At 39.7% G+C, this 21,572-nt stretch overlaps 1 protein-coding gene across 7 annotated transcripts in view; it reads right to left on the reverse strand.

The window, feature by feature from the left end:
* ANO5 (anoctamin 5) overlaps positions 1-21,572 on the reverse strand; it is a 60,518-nt gene continuing 38,946 nt past the window's right edge. For all 7 annotated transcript variants that reach the window (XM_059475418.1, XM_059475416.1, XM_059475414.1 and 4 more), the window contains 12 exons: positions 21,299-21,404; positions 21,150-21,210; positions 17,297-17,448; positions 14,591-14,665; positions 12,730-12,952; positions 9,715-9,884; positions 9,126-9,223; positions 8,553-8,683; positions 6,779-6,984; positions 5,717-5,898; positions 4,591-4,696; positions 1-3,752 (listed from right to left, as the gene is read on the reverse strand). In XM_059475418.1, the coding sequence (XP_059331401.1) occupies positions 3,531-3,752; positions 4,591-4,696; positions 5,717-5,898; positions 6,779-6,984; positions 8,553-8,683; positions 9,126-9,223; positions 9,715-9,884; positions 12,730-12,952; positions 14,591-14,665; positions 17,297-17,448; positions 21,150-21,210; positions 21,299-21,404 (1,732 nt within the window). In that variant the 3' untranslated portion in view covers positions 1-3,530. The remainder of the gene's footprint in view (positions 3,753-4,590; positions 4,697-5,716; positions 5,899-6,778; positions 6,985-8,552; positions 8,684-9,125; positions 9,224-9,714; positions 9,885-12,729; positions 12,953-14,590; positions 14,666-17,296; positions 17,449-21,149; positions 21,211-21,298; positions 21,405-21,572) is intronic.

A 21,572-nucleotide genomic window follows, 5' to 3' on the forward strand; every position in this document is an offset into this window, starting at 1 on the left:
TTAAAAAGGAACACAGCTTTATTTGCTAGATTTAGATCTTATTAAATGTGCATATTAAATGTTAGCAGAATTTTTAAAAAATTTATTCTGACATTAGTGTATCATATAATATATCAGCAACATACACAGCAGACAAAAACATCACTCAGGTTACACAACAGTACAAGTCAAACAAGTGGTACATGTAGGATAGTCAGAAACTCCATCTATTTTCACTCCATTCTGTAGTCAGAAACTCCATCTATTTTCACTCCATTCTCTTGCCTCAAACTGACAGCACTACATAAAAAAGTAAAAGCACAGTAAAAACTTTTGAGAAAAAATACAATAGTGTCTCATAGTAGCACTCTTCTTTTGCAGTCCTTTGCTTGGAACATACCACGCTAAACCTTCCCAAGGCAAACAACCCAAATTGTAATTGCAAAAAAATAAAAAAAATTAAAAAATCCCTGATTGCATTACACCTGGAAGGTCAATTTTGTTTTGTGTAACTAATTCTAACGAGGCAATCCATTGTCGCTTAAATTACAGTAATGGCAACACAAAACTTTATTCACTTTGGTTAAAGGACACTTTTAGATACTGAATCACATCAAAATAAATTATTCTGACAGTAAGAATCAGCACATCTCCAAACTGACCAGACCTTCCTTACTTTTCTCACTTTTTAAGAACACCTCAGGAAACTTATGTGCACCATTACAAACCCAACCATACTGATACCTTTAGTCAAAATACTGCTTAATGGCAAGTAAAGGCAAACTATTATGTAAAAAGGTGTCAAGACTAATTTTTTATGTGATATTAGCTTTTAGTATGACAAGATTCTCTTTTCAACAGTTTTTGTATACTAAGAAGTAATGCTACAAAGTATAATGACTTGTTTTTAAGATACATATTTCCTTCTAAATAAGCTGATCCCAGGGTTTTTTGCACTTTCTATTGCATGGTACAACATATACAAAACATCTGTACTGCATTAAATAGCAAGTCATCTTAAAAAATAAGATGTACAAAGTAGGAGTCAAAAAATCAATTCAAATTCAGGGTCTGCTTATCAATGCTATATCCCAAAGACATGTATTTCCTTATTTTCCACCCTCTTGCTCTAAAATAGAATTGTTTATTCACAAGACACCTATTTTGGTGATATATTTTAAGGGTAGTATATTAGGACACTTTATTACTTGAAGAAACTGATCTTCCATAAGCAGAAATAGTGCATCTAATGCTGAATTTCCAAATGTTTTCAGCTTCAGCCAGGTTGTACATTTTGCACAGAAATATCCTTTGCATCTCATCACCTTTCTGTTGGAAGCATCTGTCTGCACTGCAAACAGTAACAACTCCACAACATGTAAATTAAGCAGTTTAATTAACAGTAGATGTGCAAGATGCAGCAGAGTGCTTTCATTGTGCAAACTGTGGTGTTGGATATGTGATCACGACTGATGGCTGATACTCTTCTTTGGCTTACACATTAAGCAGCAGAGCTAATTTATTTACACATGCATTCCTCCAACAGATCCATCACTTCAAATATATATGAATATTCAAGAAATGATCAGTTCATCATGAACACAAACTGATAGACCAAGCAACCTTAGAGGATGAAGGTGAATAACTTACAGTAATGAGAAATGTACATCGGCATCAACTCCTGCCTGGCAGCCAAACTGGGATGTGCGCTCGAGGTAGGCACTTAATCCTTCTGCTAACAACAACAGCTCCACTCAGGACATGGATTTAAAACCCTAACAACACTAAGGTTACTCACCAAGTACTCCAAGACACGGGCAAGGTTTGCTAAAACCAAATACCCCAAGTTGTGGTAGCAGTAAACAGTACGTCACTCACTGATATGGAATACAAACCTCAATTTCTATGTGTATACTTGCAAGGAAGTATAACTTTCAAAGTGCAAATAGAGCAAAATTTTCTACTCTTGTCTACCTTGTGTATTCAGCACGAGAGAACTCAACAATCTGGTGTTACCAGAGTCTGCAGTGCAGGCATGAACTGCTCTCCACATGGCACTGGACAGAGGTGTGCCAAGGCAGGCACAGTTTCCTAACACTGAACAGCTCTGTCTGCAGGCTCATAGCATGCTAAAGCCTGCAAGCACATCTTGGAAATAGGCACTGCCCTGCAGAGATCACTTTCACACCTCTTGCCAAATGCAAAGAAACAAGGCACTGAGCATGGAAGCGTTGATATGTTTTGAATATACAGCAAAATCACAAAAATGCCTACCTGCTTCAAACTAGAAAATGAGGGCACATTCTAAAACAGCTGGAAGCTACTTTGCACAATAGTTATTATGTATTTATAAACTCAGTAACTTTGTAGAAAAGCCTCCTAACAAAAAAGAGAAGAAAAAAACCTTTCCAAAGATTCGAAGGCAGAAAAAAAAAACCCCAACAGAACAATCCCCAAGCCTTAGCATACAATGTATACAATGTATAAGCATAAACATACATTATTTGGCATGCTTAAAATCTTTTGGATAAAAATCCAAGACCAAACCATTCAGCTAAACCAGCTGCTATGGTGGTCCAGCTCCCAAGTCCATGGCCATGGAGTGCAGGCACACCCCACAGTGTGCACTGAGGACAGACACACAGCTTTAGCCCTTTGCTGGCATTCACTGAGAATCCAAACAAAAATAAATAAACCGGCAGCTTTGGCCAAAAAAAAAAAAAAAAGTCAAACATAATCTTCCAATGACAGTTTTTGAGAATGAGAAATTAAATAACCGTTATTCTCCAAATCATACACATATTTTCAAAACCCATTGCAATTAGGTGACTCCACAATATCTGCATTTAGAGAGTAAACTCTTCCATAAATTGTATCTTTAGGAAAATAAATTATGGCTTTTTTCCCCTTCACTATTTTTTAATTCCCTTCACTATTGTATTAACTGAATTTTGTGCCTATAAATAATTCCAAGTGGAATTAAGCCAATATATCTTTAAAAATCAATTCCTTCTCTAAAACGTATAGAAGCTCAAACCAATGCTTCATAAGACATAGTGAATATAAAAAAAAGCCCCAAACCTTAATCCTTGTATCAGGAGTGTTCTATTTAAATTACCACATAATAAAAATAATAAATTTCAGCGTTTTCCACAGCAGTGGTCCTCTGTGGTATCCTTTTCAGCCAGCTGGGACACAGCCTGGAATGCTGCAATTAGCAACAGGGAGAGGGGCTTGGTGGTAAATGACTTTAACATGTCCTGTGAGCCCTTTGAGGTTAACAGTCCCTATACCAGGAGTCCAAATTCCAGGATTACAAGATTACATTTACTATTCAGTCATGGGCAAATAAAAACCAGTGCTGAAATCACACAGTTCAGTAGATTTCCTAAACTTTGAAAGCTCAGTAAAGCTTTTAAAGAAAACTTGAAAATCTTTGGACTGAAAGAGAAGAGCTGAACTCTCCTACAGCTTTCAACATGATGCATACTGAGCAAACCACAGATAAAGAGAGCAAGAACAAGCTAAATCCCAAAGCAGCTGGGTTTGGGTTACATTGCTCTGGACAGCTCCATCCTCCCTTCCGTGGCGATGAACTCTTTCTCTGTGGCTCGTGTGTCACCTTGGCACAGTCTCTCCTTCAGTTTTTCAAGTTCATACTCATGTAGGATTTTTTGTGTTAAATACTTCTCACGTTTTATTTTGGCTTTCACATCTGCAGGAACATCAGGGATCATCCATGCTACAAAGAATTTGACGATGAATACAACATGCTAAAAAAAAGAAACAAAAAAACCCACTCATTACCAAAAGAAGCACCTCTTGTTTAATCTGACACCAAAAAGGTCACTTCTTGTTCACAACAAAATACAGTTCATTTGGCTGTCTGGAGCAATACACACCAAATTAATGTATATCTAAGATGTGCACGAAGACTAAAACCCATCTTCTTATGCAGAAATTTTAATTCCAAAGCATCAATGACTTAGCAAACCCAAGAGGAAAGTGTCAGGGCCTGACTCTCAACCATCACTGTTTAACTCCTCTGTGTGGTTTGTTAGAAAGTTCACAGAGCTGTGCTGATAACACTCAGCTATTGAGAGCTGATGAAACACAGCAGGAAAAGTGATGAGATTAGCACTTGAACTACTTACTTCCTTTTCCCTTCATAACTTGCAAAGCAGTGGCTTAACACTGATGTGCCAGTTATCCAAACTATTAATTTAGCTGTTTTTAACCAATATACATCCCTGCAAAATGCTGTCTGGATTTTGAACAATCATCTCATAAACAGCTCCTTAATGAGAGCAAGAGTGGAAGTGCTAGACCTGGAAGCTTTAATCTCTTACACTGACATAAAGACCTTTTTTTATTTTTCTGATTATTTTGATCAATATTTGCAGTCTCTTCAGGCATTTTCACTTTTCCCACTCTGAGGTCAGCTCACTGAAGTTAAAAGGCTCAGTAACAGTAATCTTTTAGGCCATGAGTGCCTGGTATTATCTATAAATTATCCTATACTCCCAGCAATTCTATTTTCTGTAACATAAGTAACTCTCTAGACAAATCACAAGGTACCACTGTCAGAAGGAAATTTTGTAGAGAAAATACCTCCATAATAATGATAAAGGCCAGTTTTGCAGCAAGAATGTGCCAGAACTGCATAGTGTGCGTGTACTTCTTCTCATGGTCGGGAGGATATCGATAGTCTCTGTACCTGCAGGAATGACAGACATGCAAAGGTGAAACGTCACATTCAGCCTGGCACACATTACAAGCTCAGTGACACTTACAAGCAAGTACAGCTGTCACTTAAGGAACCTTTTCTTGTTTCAAATGGTCTGTTTCCTTTTGCAGAAAAAGGTTGCCTCTCAATTTGTTTCTCTCTTGTGTTTGCTTAAACACCCTCACAGCACCAGAGCAGGGATGAGGATGTGTGATGTGAATTTTGGTCCACAGGTTACTTGTTTGTCAGGAAATGCTCAAATAATACAGGGCAGGGTGATGGGATGGATCACAGGGTAATGGACACTGAATAAATGTGACACACATGAGCAGATTATGGCCTGGACAGACGCAGAGCTTCATGAAAGGACACAGTGCATGTTCTACACCACCAAACAAATGTAGCTGTTTCCAAAAGTGCTGGGGTGGTTGGTTTGGGGGATTTTTTGTTTGCTTTGAGGTTTTTTCATCCAATCAATACTTTTATTTTACCATTTCCAAAGTTCTTTTGCAATTATTCTAGAATCTCCAATGCTAGCATTTTTTTAAATGAAAGCAGGATAGGTCTGATTTTTGGTCCAATCAGGCAAAATAAGGATTGATTTTAAATACCATATCTCATTTTCAGCTTTGGGATCTAAACACCTCCTTTATTCTGCTTTCTTGTCCATTTATTCAGCCTAAAAATCTTTGAACATATAGGCTGAAGTCTGCAACTTCAGGGACATAAATCTCCTTCCTCACTCAAAAATCAATAGTGTAAATAAGTAAACAAAAAATCCAATGAAGAAAAAGCAAAATGCAAGTTAGCAATGAGACTTTTAGTGGTGATTTTTTATGAGGTGATTGTTACTGGCTTGATCTCTTACCACCTCAACCATTACCTTATCAATAGTCTAAATATTACCTCTCACACTTTAGAAGGATGAGAATGACATAATTTATTTTCTAATGGTAAACTTAGATCTTAATTGATTTTTTTATGCTGTATTCTATACAAAGTGACACCAACCTGCATATGACAAAGTTTTCTGGATTCTCTTTAGGTTCATTTCCCTTAGGAAAATCTGAGATTAGAAACACTGACAAGCTGTTGTTTATGTATCCAGACATTGGTGAGTGTTCGTTTTCAAAATAAGCATAGTAGTAAACCAAACGAGGAATCATATCTGATGTGAATGCAACAATGAAAGCCTGAAAAGAAATTGGAAAAAGAAATAAGGAAAGTGGCACACAAAATTTGGGAGCAGATTTATAAAGGTGTTGTGGCTCTGTGACTCTGGCATTACCCAGACTCTTTGAAGAAAGGATGAGGAGCATTACTGGGGTATTTCACCTTGGTAATAGATGCTGACTGCAGCCTCAGCACATTTTTCCTGGAAGCCTGAGATACTCAAGATGCTGAGGTACTGCGCTACTAAGGCAGGACCTGCAAGTGGGTTTGTTGCACGAGACACACTAAAAAGAGGCATCTCTTGTGCCCAGTAGGCTGCTTTACAGCATGTTTCCATTGAAATACTGGCACAGCATTTAGTTACCAGTTTATAAAAAATACTTGGAGCCACTGGTCCCACAGGGGCAGCCAGAAGCAGAGCAGAATTCCCACTGAACAGGCCTCAGCAACAAGGACAAAAATGCATCTGAGCCACAGGATTCATCCACCTTTCCTGTCCCCTCTGGGCAATCAGTGTGCTTCATCAGACCAAGCCTCATATTGGCCATGCCATTCCAAAAGGCTGGAAAACGCAGACAACTGAATGAAAGGTTATGGCCAAAAAAATGTGGATGGGGAGCTGCACACTGCTAGCAAATGGACAGGTCAAACCACTGAAATGGTTTGATGGTATCTTTAACAAGATAAAAGGTTATCTTTAACATGGTAAAAGGTTAACAGGATACAGTGTTGATGAAGGAGAAAAAGGATCAGCTGGCTTTTAATTCTTCATATTTTGAGTACATGAAGAATCAGTGTAGATGCAGCACAGCCCAGTGGTTTTGGCTCTCCAGCTTGAGATTTCCCAGCCAACACATCACATACGTAAGTAAGTAAGTAAATGAGTATTAACAAACTTACATTGGTGACAACAGACAGGATGGCCATGCCATTGAGGATTTCCTGCCACACTCCTATGCTATGTGCTTTGGCAGCCACAGGCCTTCTGTACTGAGTGGTCAGCTTCCAGGAGTCTACACGAATCTCCAGGATATTGTTCATCAGAGCAAGAAGGGGAGCCAGGGGAAAGGATGCCACAAAGAGAGTAATGAATCCAAACTGAATGACTGCAAGAGAGAAAAACAATGTGTCAAAATCTGCCCTTCCAGAAGTATCCTCAGAGTGACAGGGCAGGCAAATGGCAAACTCCTGCCAGGCTGCACAAATCATCTTCAGCCCTGGCCTGAGCCAAGTGACAATCAGCCCCATGCCAAGAGATCTCCAGTCCCTTCAGGTGCCATTCAGCAGCACCCACAGAAAGGAGCATTTGGATCCTATGAAATGATACTGCCAGCAGTGGAATATCAATCCTTTCAGGGTGTTGCAGTTCTCATGTGAATGGTGTGTAACTGTAGGGGAATGGGGATGTATTCATCCATCAAATTTCTCAATTGTTATCAGGTCAGTTTTGTTCTCTTGCAGTTTGTACCATCTTGTTGTTAATTTACTTATCAACTACACACCTCACAACCTTATCTCCACCTATTGTTACTGATTTAATCAAAACATTCATAACAATTCTATATGCAACAGTTCCATTGGGGAGTGTTGACATTAGTTTAAGAATTGTGAATAGAATATACAAATGATCCTGTTGTTACCAAAATGAAGTATCTCAGTACAGAATGTGATAATCCTCAGTACACAGCCAATACTGCCACTTTGTTTCAAATAATGGAAATAGAACATTTTTTCCTGGTTTAGGCAGTATATAAAATAAATTCCCATACACCAGTCATTCACTCTTCCATGATTTCAGTAAGTTCTTCACCTCAGATAAGCAACAAAATTCCTGCTGGCTCAGCACCCCTTGGACAGTGCTGGAGCATAGTTCTGATTCTGGAAGAGCAAGGACATGGCTGGCAACAGTGTATTCTGAGTGTATTGGTTTCACAAGACCACAGCCCTGCATCAACTAAAGTGATATTAACACTTCGCATCTCTAGAACACTTCAAACTATTTCTGCAGAAATAAAACAATACAAAGGTCCATTTTCCAACAAAATGTATCCAAATATTAACTTCTTTAAGGTATCCTTTAGGTTTAGCTTGGCTTCAGTTTAGGTGTCAGCTTCTCAGTGCTGCACACTGCTGTTAGAAGCTGACATGCTCAGGTTACCTTTGGAAAGCCACATTCCCTTGCCCACACTCCCTCTGCTGGTCCAACAGACTGAAGGGAAGCACTGAGCAGTGCAAGACTAAAGCTGAAGGGATTCTCCTCTAGCCAGTTCACAGATCTCATGTCTGCAGTACCCATCCTTACAGCACATTTGGCACTCATCCCATACTCAAAATTTCCACTGCCATCAGCTAAGAATATGCTTTGGAGCAAGAAAAGAACAGAAACAGAGGCAGCTGGCTGCATTGAGAATAATGTTCCCCATTCAAATGAGGAAAACAAAAAGTCTTTGCAGTGTTTCTGTGAAATTCCCAGCAGTTCAAGATGCAAAGACAGCTTTTTTTTTTTTTTTTAAATTGGGCTGACCTATTTAATGATTCCCAACAGTTAATCGTCCTGCTATGCAGATGGAAGTGGTGGCATCAACCCACAACAATTAATCGAGAAAATGTTCTTTTGGAAGTGTCGGTACAAGGTGTCCTGTCCTCAATTCCAAATGTGTAATTGTAAACTTACCCATTTCTAAATATTCATAGAACAGGCCTAAGGCTCCAAATGTCTGCAGATCATGGTCCTGCTCCCAGCGACTGTATAAATTTTCAGGATTATTTCTGGCTTTCCGACGGCCCCACCAGTTACAAATCCAGCTGCATGTGCAGAAAAACATTAACAATAAGAGAAGCAGATCAGATTGGCTTGCTTGGTTAGAGCACAGTGCTAGCAACACCAAGCTTGTGGGTTTAGTCCCTGTACAGGCCATTCAATTAAGAGCTGGACTTGATCCTTGTGGGTCCTTTCCAACTCAGAATACTCTGTGAAGTCAGAATCACAGAATCACCAGGTTGGAAGGGACCTTCAAGATCATCCAGTCCAACCCAGCCCCAACCCCTCAACTGAACCCTGGCCCCCAGTGCCACATCCAGGCTTTGTTAAACACACCCAGGGATGGGGACTGCACCACCTCCTTGGGCAGCCATTCCAGAGCTTTATCACCCTTCCCATAAAATACTTTTTCCTGATATCCAACCCGTATTTCCCTTGGTGCAGCTGAAGGCTGAGATAGGCACCTCAGTGCCAGAGAGAACTTACGGAACAATGGCCTCCTGGATGTTTCCCCAGATCTGTTTGCCAGCCATGACTATGGTGAGCTGTGTCGTCAGCTCTATCAGGCAGCCTGCAGGATCACACTGGAGGAGACAAACTGAGTGTCAATGCACATGGATAATGGGTATTATCACCCAGATAAACTATATTTTAGTACTGTATAAATGCAAGAAGGGAGATCTTAAAATTTGTAAGGACAATACTTAATTTCCATGTGGACTCTCAGGAAGGGCTTTAAGTGTTTCAAGTGTGAGACAAAACACACACCAAAACACAGCAAGGCGAATCTTTTGCACTCAATGAGCTCTCAGCACCACATTTTTCTTTGTAAGACCCATTGGTATTTCAGGAGAAGTGGGACCAAGAAAAGCTTTATGATCTTTCACTCTTGTGACTGACACATTTTCACTGCTGGTGTTGCCCTGGCTAGCAACAGCAGCAAGAGTCAGCTGAGGAAGCAGCAGCTTTAGGATACCCAGCTGAGGGGCAGCTCAGTTCAGACCAAGCCTGCAGCTGGAAACTCACAACTGTGCAGACCAAAGGGAACAATGAACCTCAATTAAGAAAACCTTACCTCCTCATTTCTCCAGCGATTAAACATGTACGTGTAGGCACCTGGGTAACCAACAAACTTCCCTTTGAAGAAGGCCACATAAAAGCAGGATGAATAGTAGTTGACAAACTGGAACAAAAACATCTTCATAGTGAGCCTGTTCTCATACTCCATGTGAGTTCTGGGGATCTCTGTGAAACCAGAAAACAATAATTTTATGTTCCTTTATTCCCTTTAAAATGATACAGATTCACAAATATTCATCATGCACAGTGATCTTAAAGGAAAAAAAAGAACACCTACAAACACTTCAGCAGATGGAGTTCCTGCTTTCAGACACCCTACCCTTTACAATGCAGTGTTTGATGCAGGCAGGCAAAGGAAATTTATATTTAAAACCCCCATAAAATTTAATTTCCCCTTCTTTGTCCTGCCCATTAGCACTTGTTCATCCCCAAATGTTACACTATTTTAGGAGATCTGAGATGAATCTCAAACAGTAACTAGAAAGATCTCCTGTAGTATGAAGATTTCACTGTTGGCAACACACAATTATTTTATTCTTTGTGGTAGAGAAGTATGTTACAATATTTTTCCCCAACCTATGTATGTGCATATCATTAAAATCAGCAGAAGCTGTATGGCCCATGTGCCTCTGAAAAACAAGGCTCATAAAGAGCAGAAGAACAGGGACATCCTGGAGCTACTGTAAATCACCAAACCTTTGCTTAGGGTTTTGCTGCTCATTCTCTATCACATATTTTTGAAGGCAGCAGGAAGCCCTAAACATATTATTGCCAAATGTCCTGTTAAATGATAACATATAACCAATTCAAGTTGGGGAGTAGCATAGAAAATACACCACAAACATTCAAGTTCTTCTCAATTGGTGAGGACCTGGCAGATGTGTTGAACTCATCTGCCTTATTGTAAAGTTGTTTCATTTAACTGAGTAAACTGTTTCCCAGCTTGGTGTAAGTTTGCATGCCAGAAGAACATGAGGTATTTAGTGGGAACCTGACATCAGAATGCAGGACAGAGGAGGCAGCTCTCAGGTCAGGCAGTCTGATATATATATATATATATATATATATATATATATATATATATATATATATATATATATATATATATATAAAAACCAATATATTTTTTTTTCAGTGAGTTGTTAAAATATTGATGTGAGGCACACAATGTTCAGAGCACCAGAGGCAGGTTATACCTGCTTGTCTGAACACCAGATCTGGCCAAAGCACTTCAAGGAGTGGACAAAGTGTGGGCAGACACTTCTGACAGCCCAGGCCACCGAGGGGGCAGCAGTCCAACCCACACCACTGAACTGTTATGTTCTCCCTGTAACCCACAGATCCAGGCAGTGCTGCCACTGGAGAAATTATTCATCCACACTTGCAAATCATAAAAATAACACTGCTGAGCCTTCACACTTACAATTCTTACTCCTCAAGAAAGAAAGATTAACAAATATGATTTTCTGTTTGTTTCTGTGTTTGTTAGGAGCAATTTTAGTTAATACTTGCTCCGTTTCAGTTTGGTCTGATTTGGCCAAGAGAGATAAGCAATACAGATCACAGAGATGGTCCATGGTAAATGAAAATAAACCAAATGCAACATCCCTTTAAGACTCTGCAAGGAACACCTTTCAACTCTTGACTTGACTTGCAAGATCTCACAAAAAAAAGATCAACCAACTGCTTTTATGACAAGTGCACAAACTGCAAGCACCCAATATTTTCACCTCCCCTCCCCAAACTGCAATTAATTCTTTCTATTAAACAATTTCAGGGACTTTTATCTCTAAATCATTAAGAACCAATAAAATGAAATAATTTTTAAAAAATAAATGTCTAAGAAGGGCTCTCAGGAATGGTGTTTCCAGCATGCAAACAGAAATCAAACCCAAAATACACTACAAAAGCAGGCACCCTTTCTGCTCTGCAGTGGGGGTACTGCTATCAATAGCTACTGCCACAATAACACATGTTGGGCACAGCTTCTCATCCTACTTAACCTCTGCCTTCCATCTTTGTAAGTCCAAATCTGTACAGCCAGAGCTAAAGGAAACAACATGGAAAATGTACTATCCTATCCGATCCTTTCCCCCAGACTAAGAGTCATTATTTAGTCTTAGTCTCATTTAGTCTCATTATTTAGTCTTTTTTTTCTTGTAAAGATAGCTGTGATTTATTTTTTCAAATATATTTGCAGGATTTCTAATTTAAATACTGCTAGCTCAAGACAGTCTGATCTTGCTTTGGTGATTCAAGATGATGTTGAGCTATGTTCAGGTCTGTGATTGTAAACTAGTCCCAATATAAACAAGCCCTATTTGAGGAGAAACTAGGTTATGAGAGCTACTGAAATGCAGGGAAAATGTTCAGTATGGCCGTGGATACTCCTGAGCTACACAGCTCCCACTGTGCCTGAGTTGAGAACAAGAGCATGGAACACCTTGATGCTGTGAATTTTCAATGATTCCTTCCAAGTTTTGCCTTCAAGTCACCCTGCTTACCCATATCAGTAATCCAGATGGCGATTCTCTCGTAGAAGAAGTTGAGGATCATGATGATGACAAAGTTGAGGCAGGAGGCAGTGACTAAGAGTCATTATTTAGTCTTAGTCTCATTTAGTCTCATATTTAGTCTCATTATTTAGTCTTTTTTTCTTGTAAAGATAGCTGTGATTTATTTTTTCAAATATATTTGCAGGATTTCTAATTGAAATACTGCTAGCTCAAGACAGTCTGATCTCGCTTTGGTGATCCAAGATGATGTTGAACTATGTTCAGGTCTGTGATTGTCTCTGTGAACTAGCTCTAATATAAACAAGGACTATTTGAGGAGAAACTAGGTTATGAGAGCTACTGAAATGCAGGGAAAATGTTCAGTATGGCCGTGGATACTCCTGAGCTACACAGCTCCCACTGTGCCTGAGCTGAGAACAAGAGCACGGAACACCTTGATGCTGTGAATTTTCAAGGATTCCTTCCAAGTTTCGCCTTCAAGTCGCCCTGCTTACCCATATCAGTAATCCAGATGGCGATTCTCTCGTAGAAGAAGTTGAGGATCATGATGATGACAAAGTTGAGGCAGGAGGCAGTGACAGAGGTGGCCAGCTGTGGGGTGAGCACGCCGCTGATGGGCTGCAGGGTCTGGGTGTTCTCCATGAGGCTGGCGAAGGCGGCGTACACCGCCAGGCGGTACACGATCACCGCGATCATGCTGGCTATGATCAGGGACACCTGCACAAAGGGCACACCTGAAATACACCTGCAGCCTAGGATAGCTGGTCACTACAGCTATGTGCATGCAGCTTTAAAAACTAGATGTAAACCATCACGCTTCACATTTTTAAAATTTGATTCTTTGTGGGTATGAGTTCAGCAGCACTGAAATGCAAAGTATGCAGGCCAAAATACTTTGTTACATGATGTACATTAAAACCAACAGAATTCTTTTGTTAACACAAGAAAAGCCAACAATTTAATACCAGTACCTGAGAAAGTGCAGAGAAGTATGGACAGGAGATGGAAAGGACAAGTTAGATTAAACTGCCCTTGTCACAGGGCTTGCAAGGGTTGCAGGATGAAGAGAGATGAGAATGCTGACCTCATGTTCAGAAGGCTTGATTTATTATTTTATAATATATATTACATTATGACTATACTAAAAGGAATAGAAGGAAAAGTTCTCAGAAGTTAGCTAAGCTAAGAATAGAAAAGGAATTCAATAACAAAGGTCTGTGTCCCAGTAGAAAGCGAGAACAGCTCTGCCGTGAGTGGTCAGTAAATCCAAACATGCACAGGAGACCAATCACAGATCCACCTGTTGCATTCCACAGCAGCAGATAACCATTGTTTACATTTTGTTGCTGAAACTTCTCAGCTTCAGCAGGAAAAATCCTAATGAAAGGATTTTAATGAAAAGATGTCTGTGACATGCCCTCTCTGAAACTCACTCTGTATTCATCATTGTGAATTCTTTCATTTGCCTTACCACAAGTCTTTTGGTATGTCTGTTAACACCAAATAAGTCACAGAAAAAGTTATCCCCATGCTAAAATGTCCAATCAAATTACTAATTAATTCTCGGGTTTCTGTGGTTAAGATGATCTCCAAGGTATTAGAAACTCTTTTTTTCCCAGCCCCGCAATCAAAGAAGTCGTCGAGATTCCTCAGCTCTGCTTTGCAAGGTTGTTTATCTTCCCTTACCTGTTACATTCCTTCTCTGACCTGCTGAGATCTGTTCAGCAGGTCAGTCAGTGGCACAGTCCCTGCCCTTGGGGTGGTGTTGGCTTTTTATACTAAGAACTACCCATGCTTTATTTACAATAATTTTCCAATACCCATCGCCTATGTCAGACAGTCTGTCTGTACTCTAAACCAATCCAGAAATGTCACCATCACAGCAGAAGATGGAGGACAAGAAGAAGAAGAAGGAGGACAGGACATGCCCATTCTAAAACCCCAAAATTCTACTTTTTCACCCTGAAACAAATTCACTATCATTCTACTCAAACCCTTGTGGCTTGTAACTCCTCACACAAGGTTGGTAATTGTTTCCATGGGCTAAAATCAAAGGCACAGGTGTTTGTGACTCTGTGCCAAGGTCTCTGAGCCCCCTGCCAGGGTCTCCAGTCCTCCAGGACACCCAGAGGAATGTCCTGGGTCCTGACAATTAATGACAGATTTCCAGTGCCCTTTTTAAAAAAAAAAAAAATCAGAATTGAAGTGCACTTCAAATGACAGCATGCAATCTGCAGAACAGTAATAAAAGCATGCGTTATCATCATGATTAAAACCAATTTGTGTTAATGTGATGATTAGTAATGAACAGAATCTCTGATACACGTCAAAATGATGACTCAAAAAGGTGCTCACCCAGAACAGCACTGTGGCTCCTGAGATGCAGAATCGCACAGCCTGGCTAGTCAAAGGCAGATAAGGCTCCATCTCCTGAAACAGTCAAGTACAGCACAGCTCATGTTATTCCCACATCTCACTCTAACATCAAGCAGCACACAGAACTCTCACCAGCTGTGTGAGAAGTGCTCACATCGGAGGGAAACCATCCAGAACCCTGCCCCTCTCAAATGGCAGACAGAGCATAACTCTGAGTGTGCTGGGGGTGGCGTGCGTGGGGCAGGGCAAAAAGATCAGGACAGAAACAGCCATCAAACTGCTACAAGACAGTACCTGGTAGTACAAGTAGTACCATGGTTAAACTTTTGCAAAATAATCAGTAGCTAAAGGAAAAAGCCCAACTTCCTGGGATAAGCAGGCCACAACTATTACTGTAATGCTAGGTTAGCAAACAGCTCTGAGTCCACAAAGGGACTCCAGTTTTATAAATTCTTCATGCCAAGGTCCCTTCAAACTTGTCATTTGGATGTACCAGTCAGACAGTGCTTTTCTCCACTCCTTCAATTTTATTTTTTTTTCAGTTGAAGTTATGGCTATGAATGTAGCTGCCAAGCTCTGCTGCAGCACCAGGCAACTGGGTGATGCCAGCATCCCCAGACAACACAGGAACAATTTTCAATGCTCAAAGAGTTTGTGCAACCAGTTCTTGTTCCTTAAATATCACAGTATGTGTTCTATGAAAGAATCTTCTCTTTGAGAACTAATGCCAGTGGAAGCAGATATAGTGAAAAATAACCTGGATTTAATAGAACTGTGAGACAAGGCACTGTGGAATGCTTAGACTCTTCTTGAGCAAAGTGGCATTGAGTACTACAGAAACTGCAATCCCAAATGTAATACAGGCAGTAATGTGCAATGACACAGACTAAGTTTGAATCAAATGCTTCATTATTTATGTAGATTACAATTCTACTGTGATCAGCAAATCCAGATTTTAGCTATGATCTAGTTAGACACTTCAGCACCATGAACAACTATCTAAATGACAGCCTTAAGATCAGCAATTTTGGTTTCAGTGCACTTGAAACTTTGAATCATGAATAATGATGAAATAATTTTCTGAGTGAAGCAAAACCAGCAGTGGAACACAAAATCACTGTCCTGTACCCACATAATTTTATTGGTTCCTGCAGAATTAACTTATTTGAAAGCACTGGCCTTTCATGTGTTCACTATAGGACATGCTCTAACAGAAGGAAATTACTATTACCTGTACAGGTTAGCCTATAATTAATTTGGTATTGATAAGGACCACTGATAAACCCTGCTGTAAAAAAGCCTCTGAAAAACCACTGAGACAGTAAATTGAAATGTCATAATATAAAGGCTTGTACAGTCATTGAATTTTTATGGCAATTGTTAATGCATATTAGAAAGTACAGAGGAGAGCAGTATCTCACACTGGGATAAGAAAATTGTATTACAGTCCATTTCTACTTCCTAAATCAAGTTCACAAAACCCTTTCTCACCTAAGGGATTTGGACCAATTTAGAGAGAGAACAATCTTCTCCCTCTATTCTTTAGTATAGTTTAGTATAACATTCTTTTATATAACAAAGTATCATAAAATAAATAACTAACTAAATAATAAAAATAACTTTCTAAAAACATTTCATAAATTAACTTTCTAAGAACCTGGAGTCAGATTCATTTATTCTTCCCAATGATGGGGGACTCAAACTACCACAGGAGGGTGGGGGAGGTTTGAGCCTGAGCATACACAGGGATGTAAGCCAGCAAATAATACAGAACTGGCAGGCATGTGTTTGTAATTAGTAGAGCTAACTAATGAAAACTGATTTACCTGAACAGGCAGAGAGTAATGCTTCAGGAGAGCTACACTCTTAAACATAGAGCACTGTTATCAAAGAGCTCTGTGCAAGGTGCACAGCATCAGTTACAGCAGCAGAATTAATGCTGTGTATGTGGAGGGGGAAAAACTCTCTCTCATGAGAAATAAGATTAGTATATGTATTTCCTAATGATTAAGGAAACAAGCCCTGAAAGACAAGGTTATTGTTTTAGAACAGACTCTTCCCCCACATTCTGGCTAAGCTTCTATTTTTTTCTCTGAAGACTGTGTTATCTAAGTATACCCAGGACTGGCAACAATAAGCTATTTATATGCAATTCTGTGAAAGGGAAAAGATGATTTAAAAATACACCAAATGGGTGTGGTAGATATTGTGCTGGAATGCAACCAGCTGATCATGGAATTTGTCAAATAACTCCTACCTAAAATAAATTTAAATGAAAACAATTAATATCTAATAATTATATAGAGTGTTTAACAGAGTTAAGTAGGGTCACTAACTGTATCTCAATTACATTCAAGAGAAAGTACTTTGGCCACCTTCATCCCTCTGGTGTTCCCCAAACAAAGTGGTTGAGTATCACAAGCTAAACCACAGCTAGACCAACTTATTTTCACTTTAGATCACAGTGACTGCTTCTTCATATGTTCAATGGGAATAAAAGAATGAATGGTTTTAAAGGCATGAAAGTTTCAGAGGCTGCTACCCTGAATTGTAAAAGACGCAGTAAAAAGACATAAAAGCTATAAACTTTGTCCTTATTTTCCTGATTTACTATATCAATTTCCATGTTACAAAACTTTCAGCAACAACTGGATTTGCACACACGTCAACACAGCATGTTCATACCTGAGTTACAGGATTTTTCTTCTTTTGGGTACATTTTGCCTCGTACTCAGGCCTCAGCTGGAGCTGTTGCTGTTCCTCTTCAAAATCAACCAAATCCCATTCATATTTCAGTCTTGCTTGCCTCCTCTTCCAGAACTCCAAGAAAAGTGTAACTGCAATTTGCAAATGTTAGAATAGAGTCAAGGAAGAAGTGAACAAGTTCATGAACCAAGTTAAACATCTGCACTGCTTCTTCTCTGTGGTTTATCATTACAGTGTGACTCACTCATTTTTACTGACTACCAACTATAGTTCACAGATAAGACCCCAATATGGATCCAGTGATTTATCAGCTGATTGAATTCCAGAAGGGGATGACAAGGAAGATGCCAAGACAAGATATGGGTATTTCCATGGTTATGGTGACCATGTTCAATCAACTACTCTGTGTATGCAAAAAGCAACATGGAATTAAGAAAATAACCTGATAATTCAACTAATTACTGTGTATAAACCTGTAACACATAAATATTACAATATTACAGCTTTAAAGTAATATGGTCAAACACTTCTGTTGTTTTTTTGATGCTTATTTGAAATCACGGTGTCCTAGGGTGACTTTATGATACTGAATTGTACACCCATTCTCTGAAAAATCCCTTTGCCCAGGATTTTCCTCCTGGGAAGCTGAGAAGCCACAGAGAAAAAGAAAAACATAATAATTAAAATTAAAATAATTATCTGATTTGCTTCTCCTGTGTTTTGCTCCTTTGGAATGTGTTTGGAGATTGTTTACCCACAGGTGATTGTTTCATTGCATTCTGCTGTGAGTTGTTTTGGCTCTTTGGCCAATTGGGGCCAAGCTGTGTCCGGATTCCGGAAAGAGTCAGAAATTTTCATTATTATCTTTTTAGCATTCTGTATCCTTTTTGTATTCTTTAGTATAGTTTAGTATAGTATTCTTTACTATAATATAGTATCATAAAATAATAAAGTAGCCTTCTGAGAACATGGAGTCAGATCCATCATTCCTTCCTGCCATGGGGTACTCAGCAAATACAACAGCCCAGAAATAAGTTTTGTGCCTTTAAAGCTAGATCTGAAAGCAAAGGGGGGCAGAAGGAAAAGGGATGGAATTTTTTCAGGGCTGTATTCAAAAACCAGAGATAAGAGCTTCATCTCTCTCTGTCTCACAGACTGGGCTGTCTGCAGCATGGACAGGGAGCAGGAGAAAGCTCTCCTTGGCTTTTAGTTGGTGTTTTTAGCTAACTGAGGCAGAAAAGTTTCCCAGACTGTGGCTTTTCTTTCCCCTGGAGCTGTTTGAACCTGCTCTGGACTGAAAACCCAGAATAACACCTGGAGCTCATGGCTGTGGCCCACTGGGGCTGGGATGCAGCATCTCCAGCACAGGAGGGACTGGGCAGAGACAGAGAGAGCTGAGCCACAGCCCCTGACTGTAAGGTTTTCGGCTGTTTAGGCTTGTAAGGTTTTCTGTGCTGTTTAGGTGGCCTGGAAAGGCCCAGGGATGGCCTTGAAGAGCCCGGCGCTTCAAAGGACGAGGAGAGACTTCTGATCTTGTCTCGGTCTCGGTGTTTATTAATTGTTTATCTAAAAGATTTTCTTTCAGCCCGACAGAGGTCTGCACAGCAAGCCAGCCATGGGCACACTGCGAGCCCCCGGGGCGGTCACTTATCTTTATACCCGAAGTTACGTGTACAATATTTATCATTTTTCCCCAATACCTTCTACCCTTATTAACCGGTGCACTTTTAGTAATGACCAATCCCAAAGTGCCACCATCACCACAGAAGATGGAGGCCAAGAAGAAGAAGAAGAAGGACAGGACACGCCCCAATTCCTCCATCTTACTTCTTTAGACCCCCCAGTACAGAAATCCTAAACCCTGTGTTTTACACTTTAACTAACTTATCCCTTCACCATTCACCCAGTGAATTCCTCCCAGTCCTCATACAGGTCTCATCTCCTGTGTAGGATCAAAATCCTGCCACCAGACACTTCTGGCAGCATTCCAGGATTCCCGAGCCCCCCAAGGGTGGTCTCGGCCTCTCTGCACCTCCATCCTGAGGTGCTGAGATCCCACACCTGACAAGGACTGGCTGAATTTGCCACCCTCCAGAACAATGAGAGCTTACATTGTTTAATATCCTTCATTTTCCCATGCTTGTGAATACTTTGCTTGTTAAATGTTTTTTTTTCCAATTTTCTCAAAGGAGATTTATGTCTCCTGACCTGGTGGGGGAGAGGCCACTTGAATTTGCTTTCTAGAGGGACTCCTTTGGAGGTTTTCTCCCAAATTTGCCCTAAACCAGGACACATAGTCATTTTAAAGACAGTGATGTCTGATGATTTTTATACAATCAACAGCTGGGCTGGCCTAATAATTTTTTAAGACATTAGAGGGAATTGATTTAATATATAAACAACTATAAAATTTATAATACTATATAACATCTTAAGAGCCCTTAGTAAATTACTTTAAAATGTCAACATTTTGTAATCTGATTGTTCTTATCTGAACTGGGGAAGTTTTATGGCTTAGACAAACACAGGAAACCTTATCTTCTGCAGTTCTAAACTCTTTGGCTGGTACTTCCTGAATGACTAATCCATGTCGTGCAAATGCTACCTCTTAGACACCAAGAAAAGTTTAGTAAAACAGCCACACAACAAAAATCTTATTTAGATTTTAAATAACAATTCTGTATGAAAGAACTGAGTGATTAGCTAATAGAAAAAATACATGTTTTCTATTAGCACACAAGAATCATTGTGAGTTAATGGAATATCTATATACAAGCTGAACATTTAATGATGACATTTCATACAAACAGTATGAAACAAGAGAATTGTATTTAAGGAAATAAGAAGCAATAACTATGCTATCCAGAATTTATAAACCTTCATAGAGCTGAAGAAAAGAATAAGCATTCAGCACAATGTTTCTAAAAGTCTGAAGAGGTATCATTGGTGTGAAACTATGATTATAGATGTTGTGGTGTTGTGGGTCCCAGGACAAGGTGAGAGATGAGAATTGACTCCAGGATCTCAGAAGGCTGATTTGGTATTGTATTGTATTATATCATATCATAATAAATGATATACTAAAACTATACTAAAGAAAGGACAGAAGGCCAGACAAGAATGATAATAAAAACCTGTGACAGACTCAGAGAGTCTGACACAGGTGGCTGTGATTGGCCACTAATTAAAAACAATTCACATGCTGGGTAAACAATTCTCCAAATCACATTCCAGAGGAGCAAAACATGGAGAAGTTGAGGCTTCTCATCTTGCCAGGAGAAGAAATCCTGGCGATGGGATTTTTCAGAAAATATCATAGTGACATATAGAGGCCAGAAATCCACCTGTTTCTGTGTCATCAAAGCATACTACAGTGCATGAAGTTCACTGGAGTAGATCCAATGAATTTCCTCACCCCAGAAGTACAGCTAATGCAGCAGCAGTGATGGACCACCATCCATCCAGTGAAAGGGCACAAAACTCCCCCACTGATGATGGGAAGGGCTGAGCAGAGAGCTCTTATTTGGGCTGCATAAGGATGGATCCCTCTGGTTACCAAGGAGAGAATCAAATGTTAGCAATTCAGAGTACACTATGCTTATGTTATTCTTATGGTATCCTAGATGCCTGCCTTTTTAAAGTCTTTTTAAAGTCTTTTTAAGTCTTAATTCCTCTGTAACTTGAAGTTATTTTCACTCATTCATCATTTCAGCATCTAAGACAGGATATTAAGGTGAAACCACTATTCCCCTTCTTCCCACTTCCAGTGTCCCTCAACAGCTTGGCCAAGATCTCCTTATTGCTTGACATAAAACTTATCAAATGTACTCACCCCATATACCCATGAAAATGGCAAAAAAAAGAGTTGCCACGTTGTCAAACAAATGGGAATACTGCAAGAGAAGAGTCAGAACAGGTCAGTACCAGGAGAGTTTTCAGGATGAACAAAAAGGAGCAGAGGCTGCAGAACCAGACACAGACCTGGGAGGACTCGCAGGTGGTGTTCAGCCTCCAGTATTCACAGTCTCGGTCACAAAGGGGGCACATGATGATCTCTCCTCCAATTGCAGGGTCACAGATCTCTTTGCTAAGCAGGAAAACATTGTAAAGTATCTGTTTCCACAGCATCTTAAAAGCTGTTATATGAAATTTATTTAGAAAATAAATAGGAGCTTCATTTGTTCAAAGCTCAACATTTGCAGCTTCACAGCAAAGATGCCACATCTTGTCACAGTCACTGGTATTAACCAGTGCT

The sequence above is a fragment of the Ammospiza nelsoni genome, chromosome 6, assembly GCF_027579445.1.
Source record: "Ammospiza nelsoni isolate bAmmNel1 chromosome 6, bAmmNel1.pri, whole genome shotgun sequence".
Classification (NCBI taxonomy): Eukaryota; Metazoa; Chordata; class Aves; order Passeriformes; family Passerellidae; genus Ammospiza; species Ammospiza nelsoni.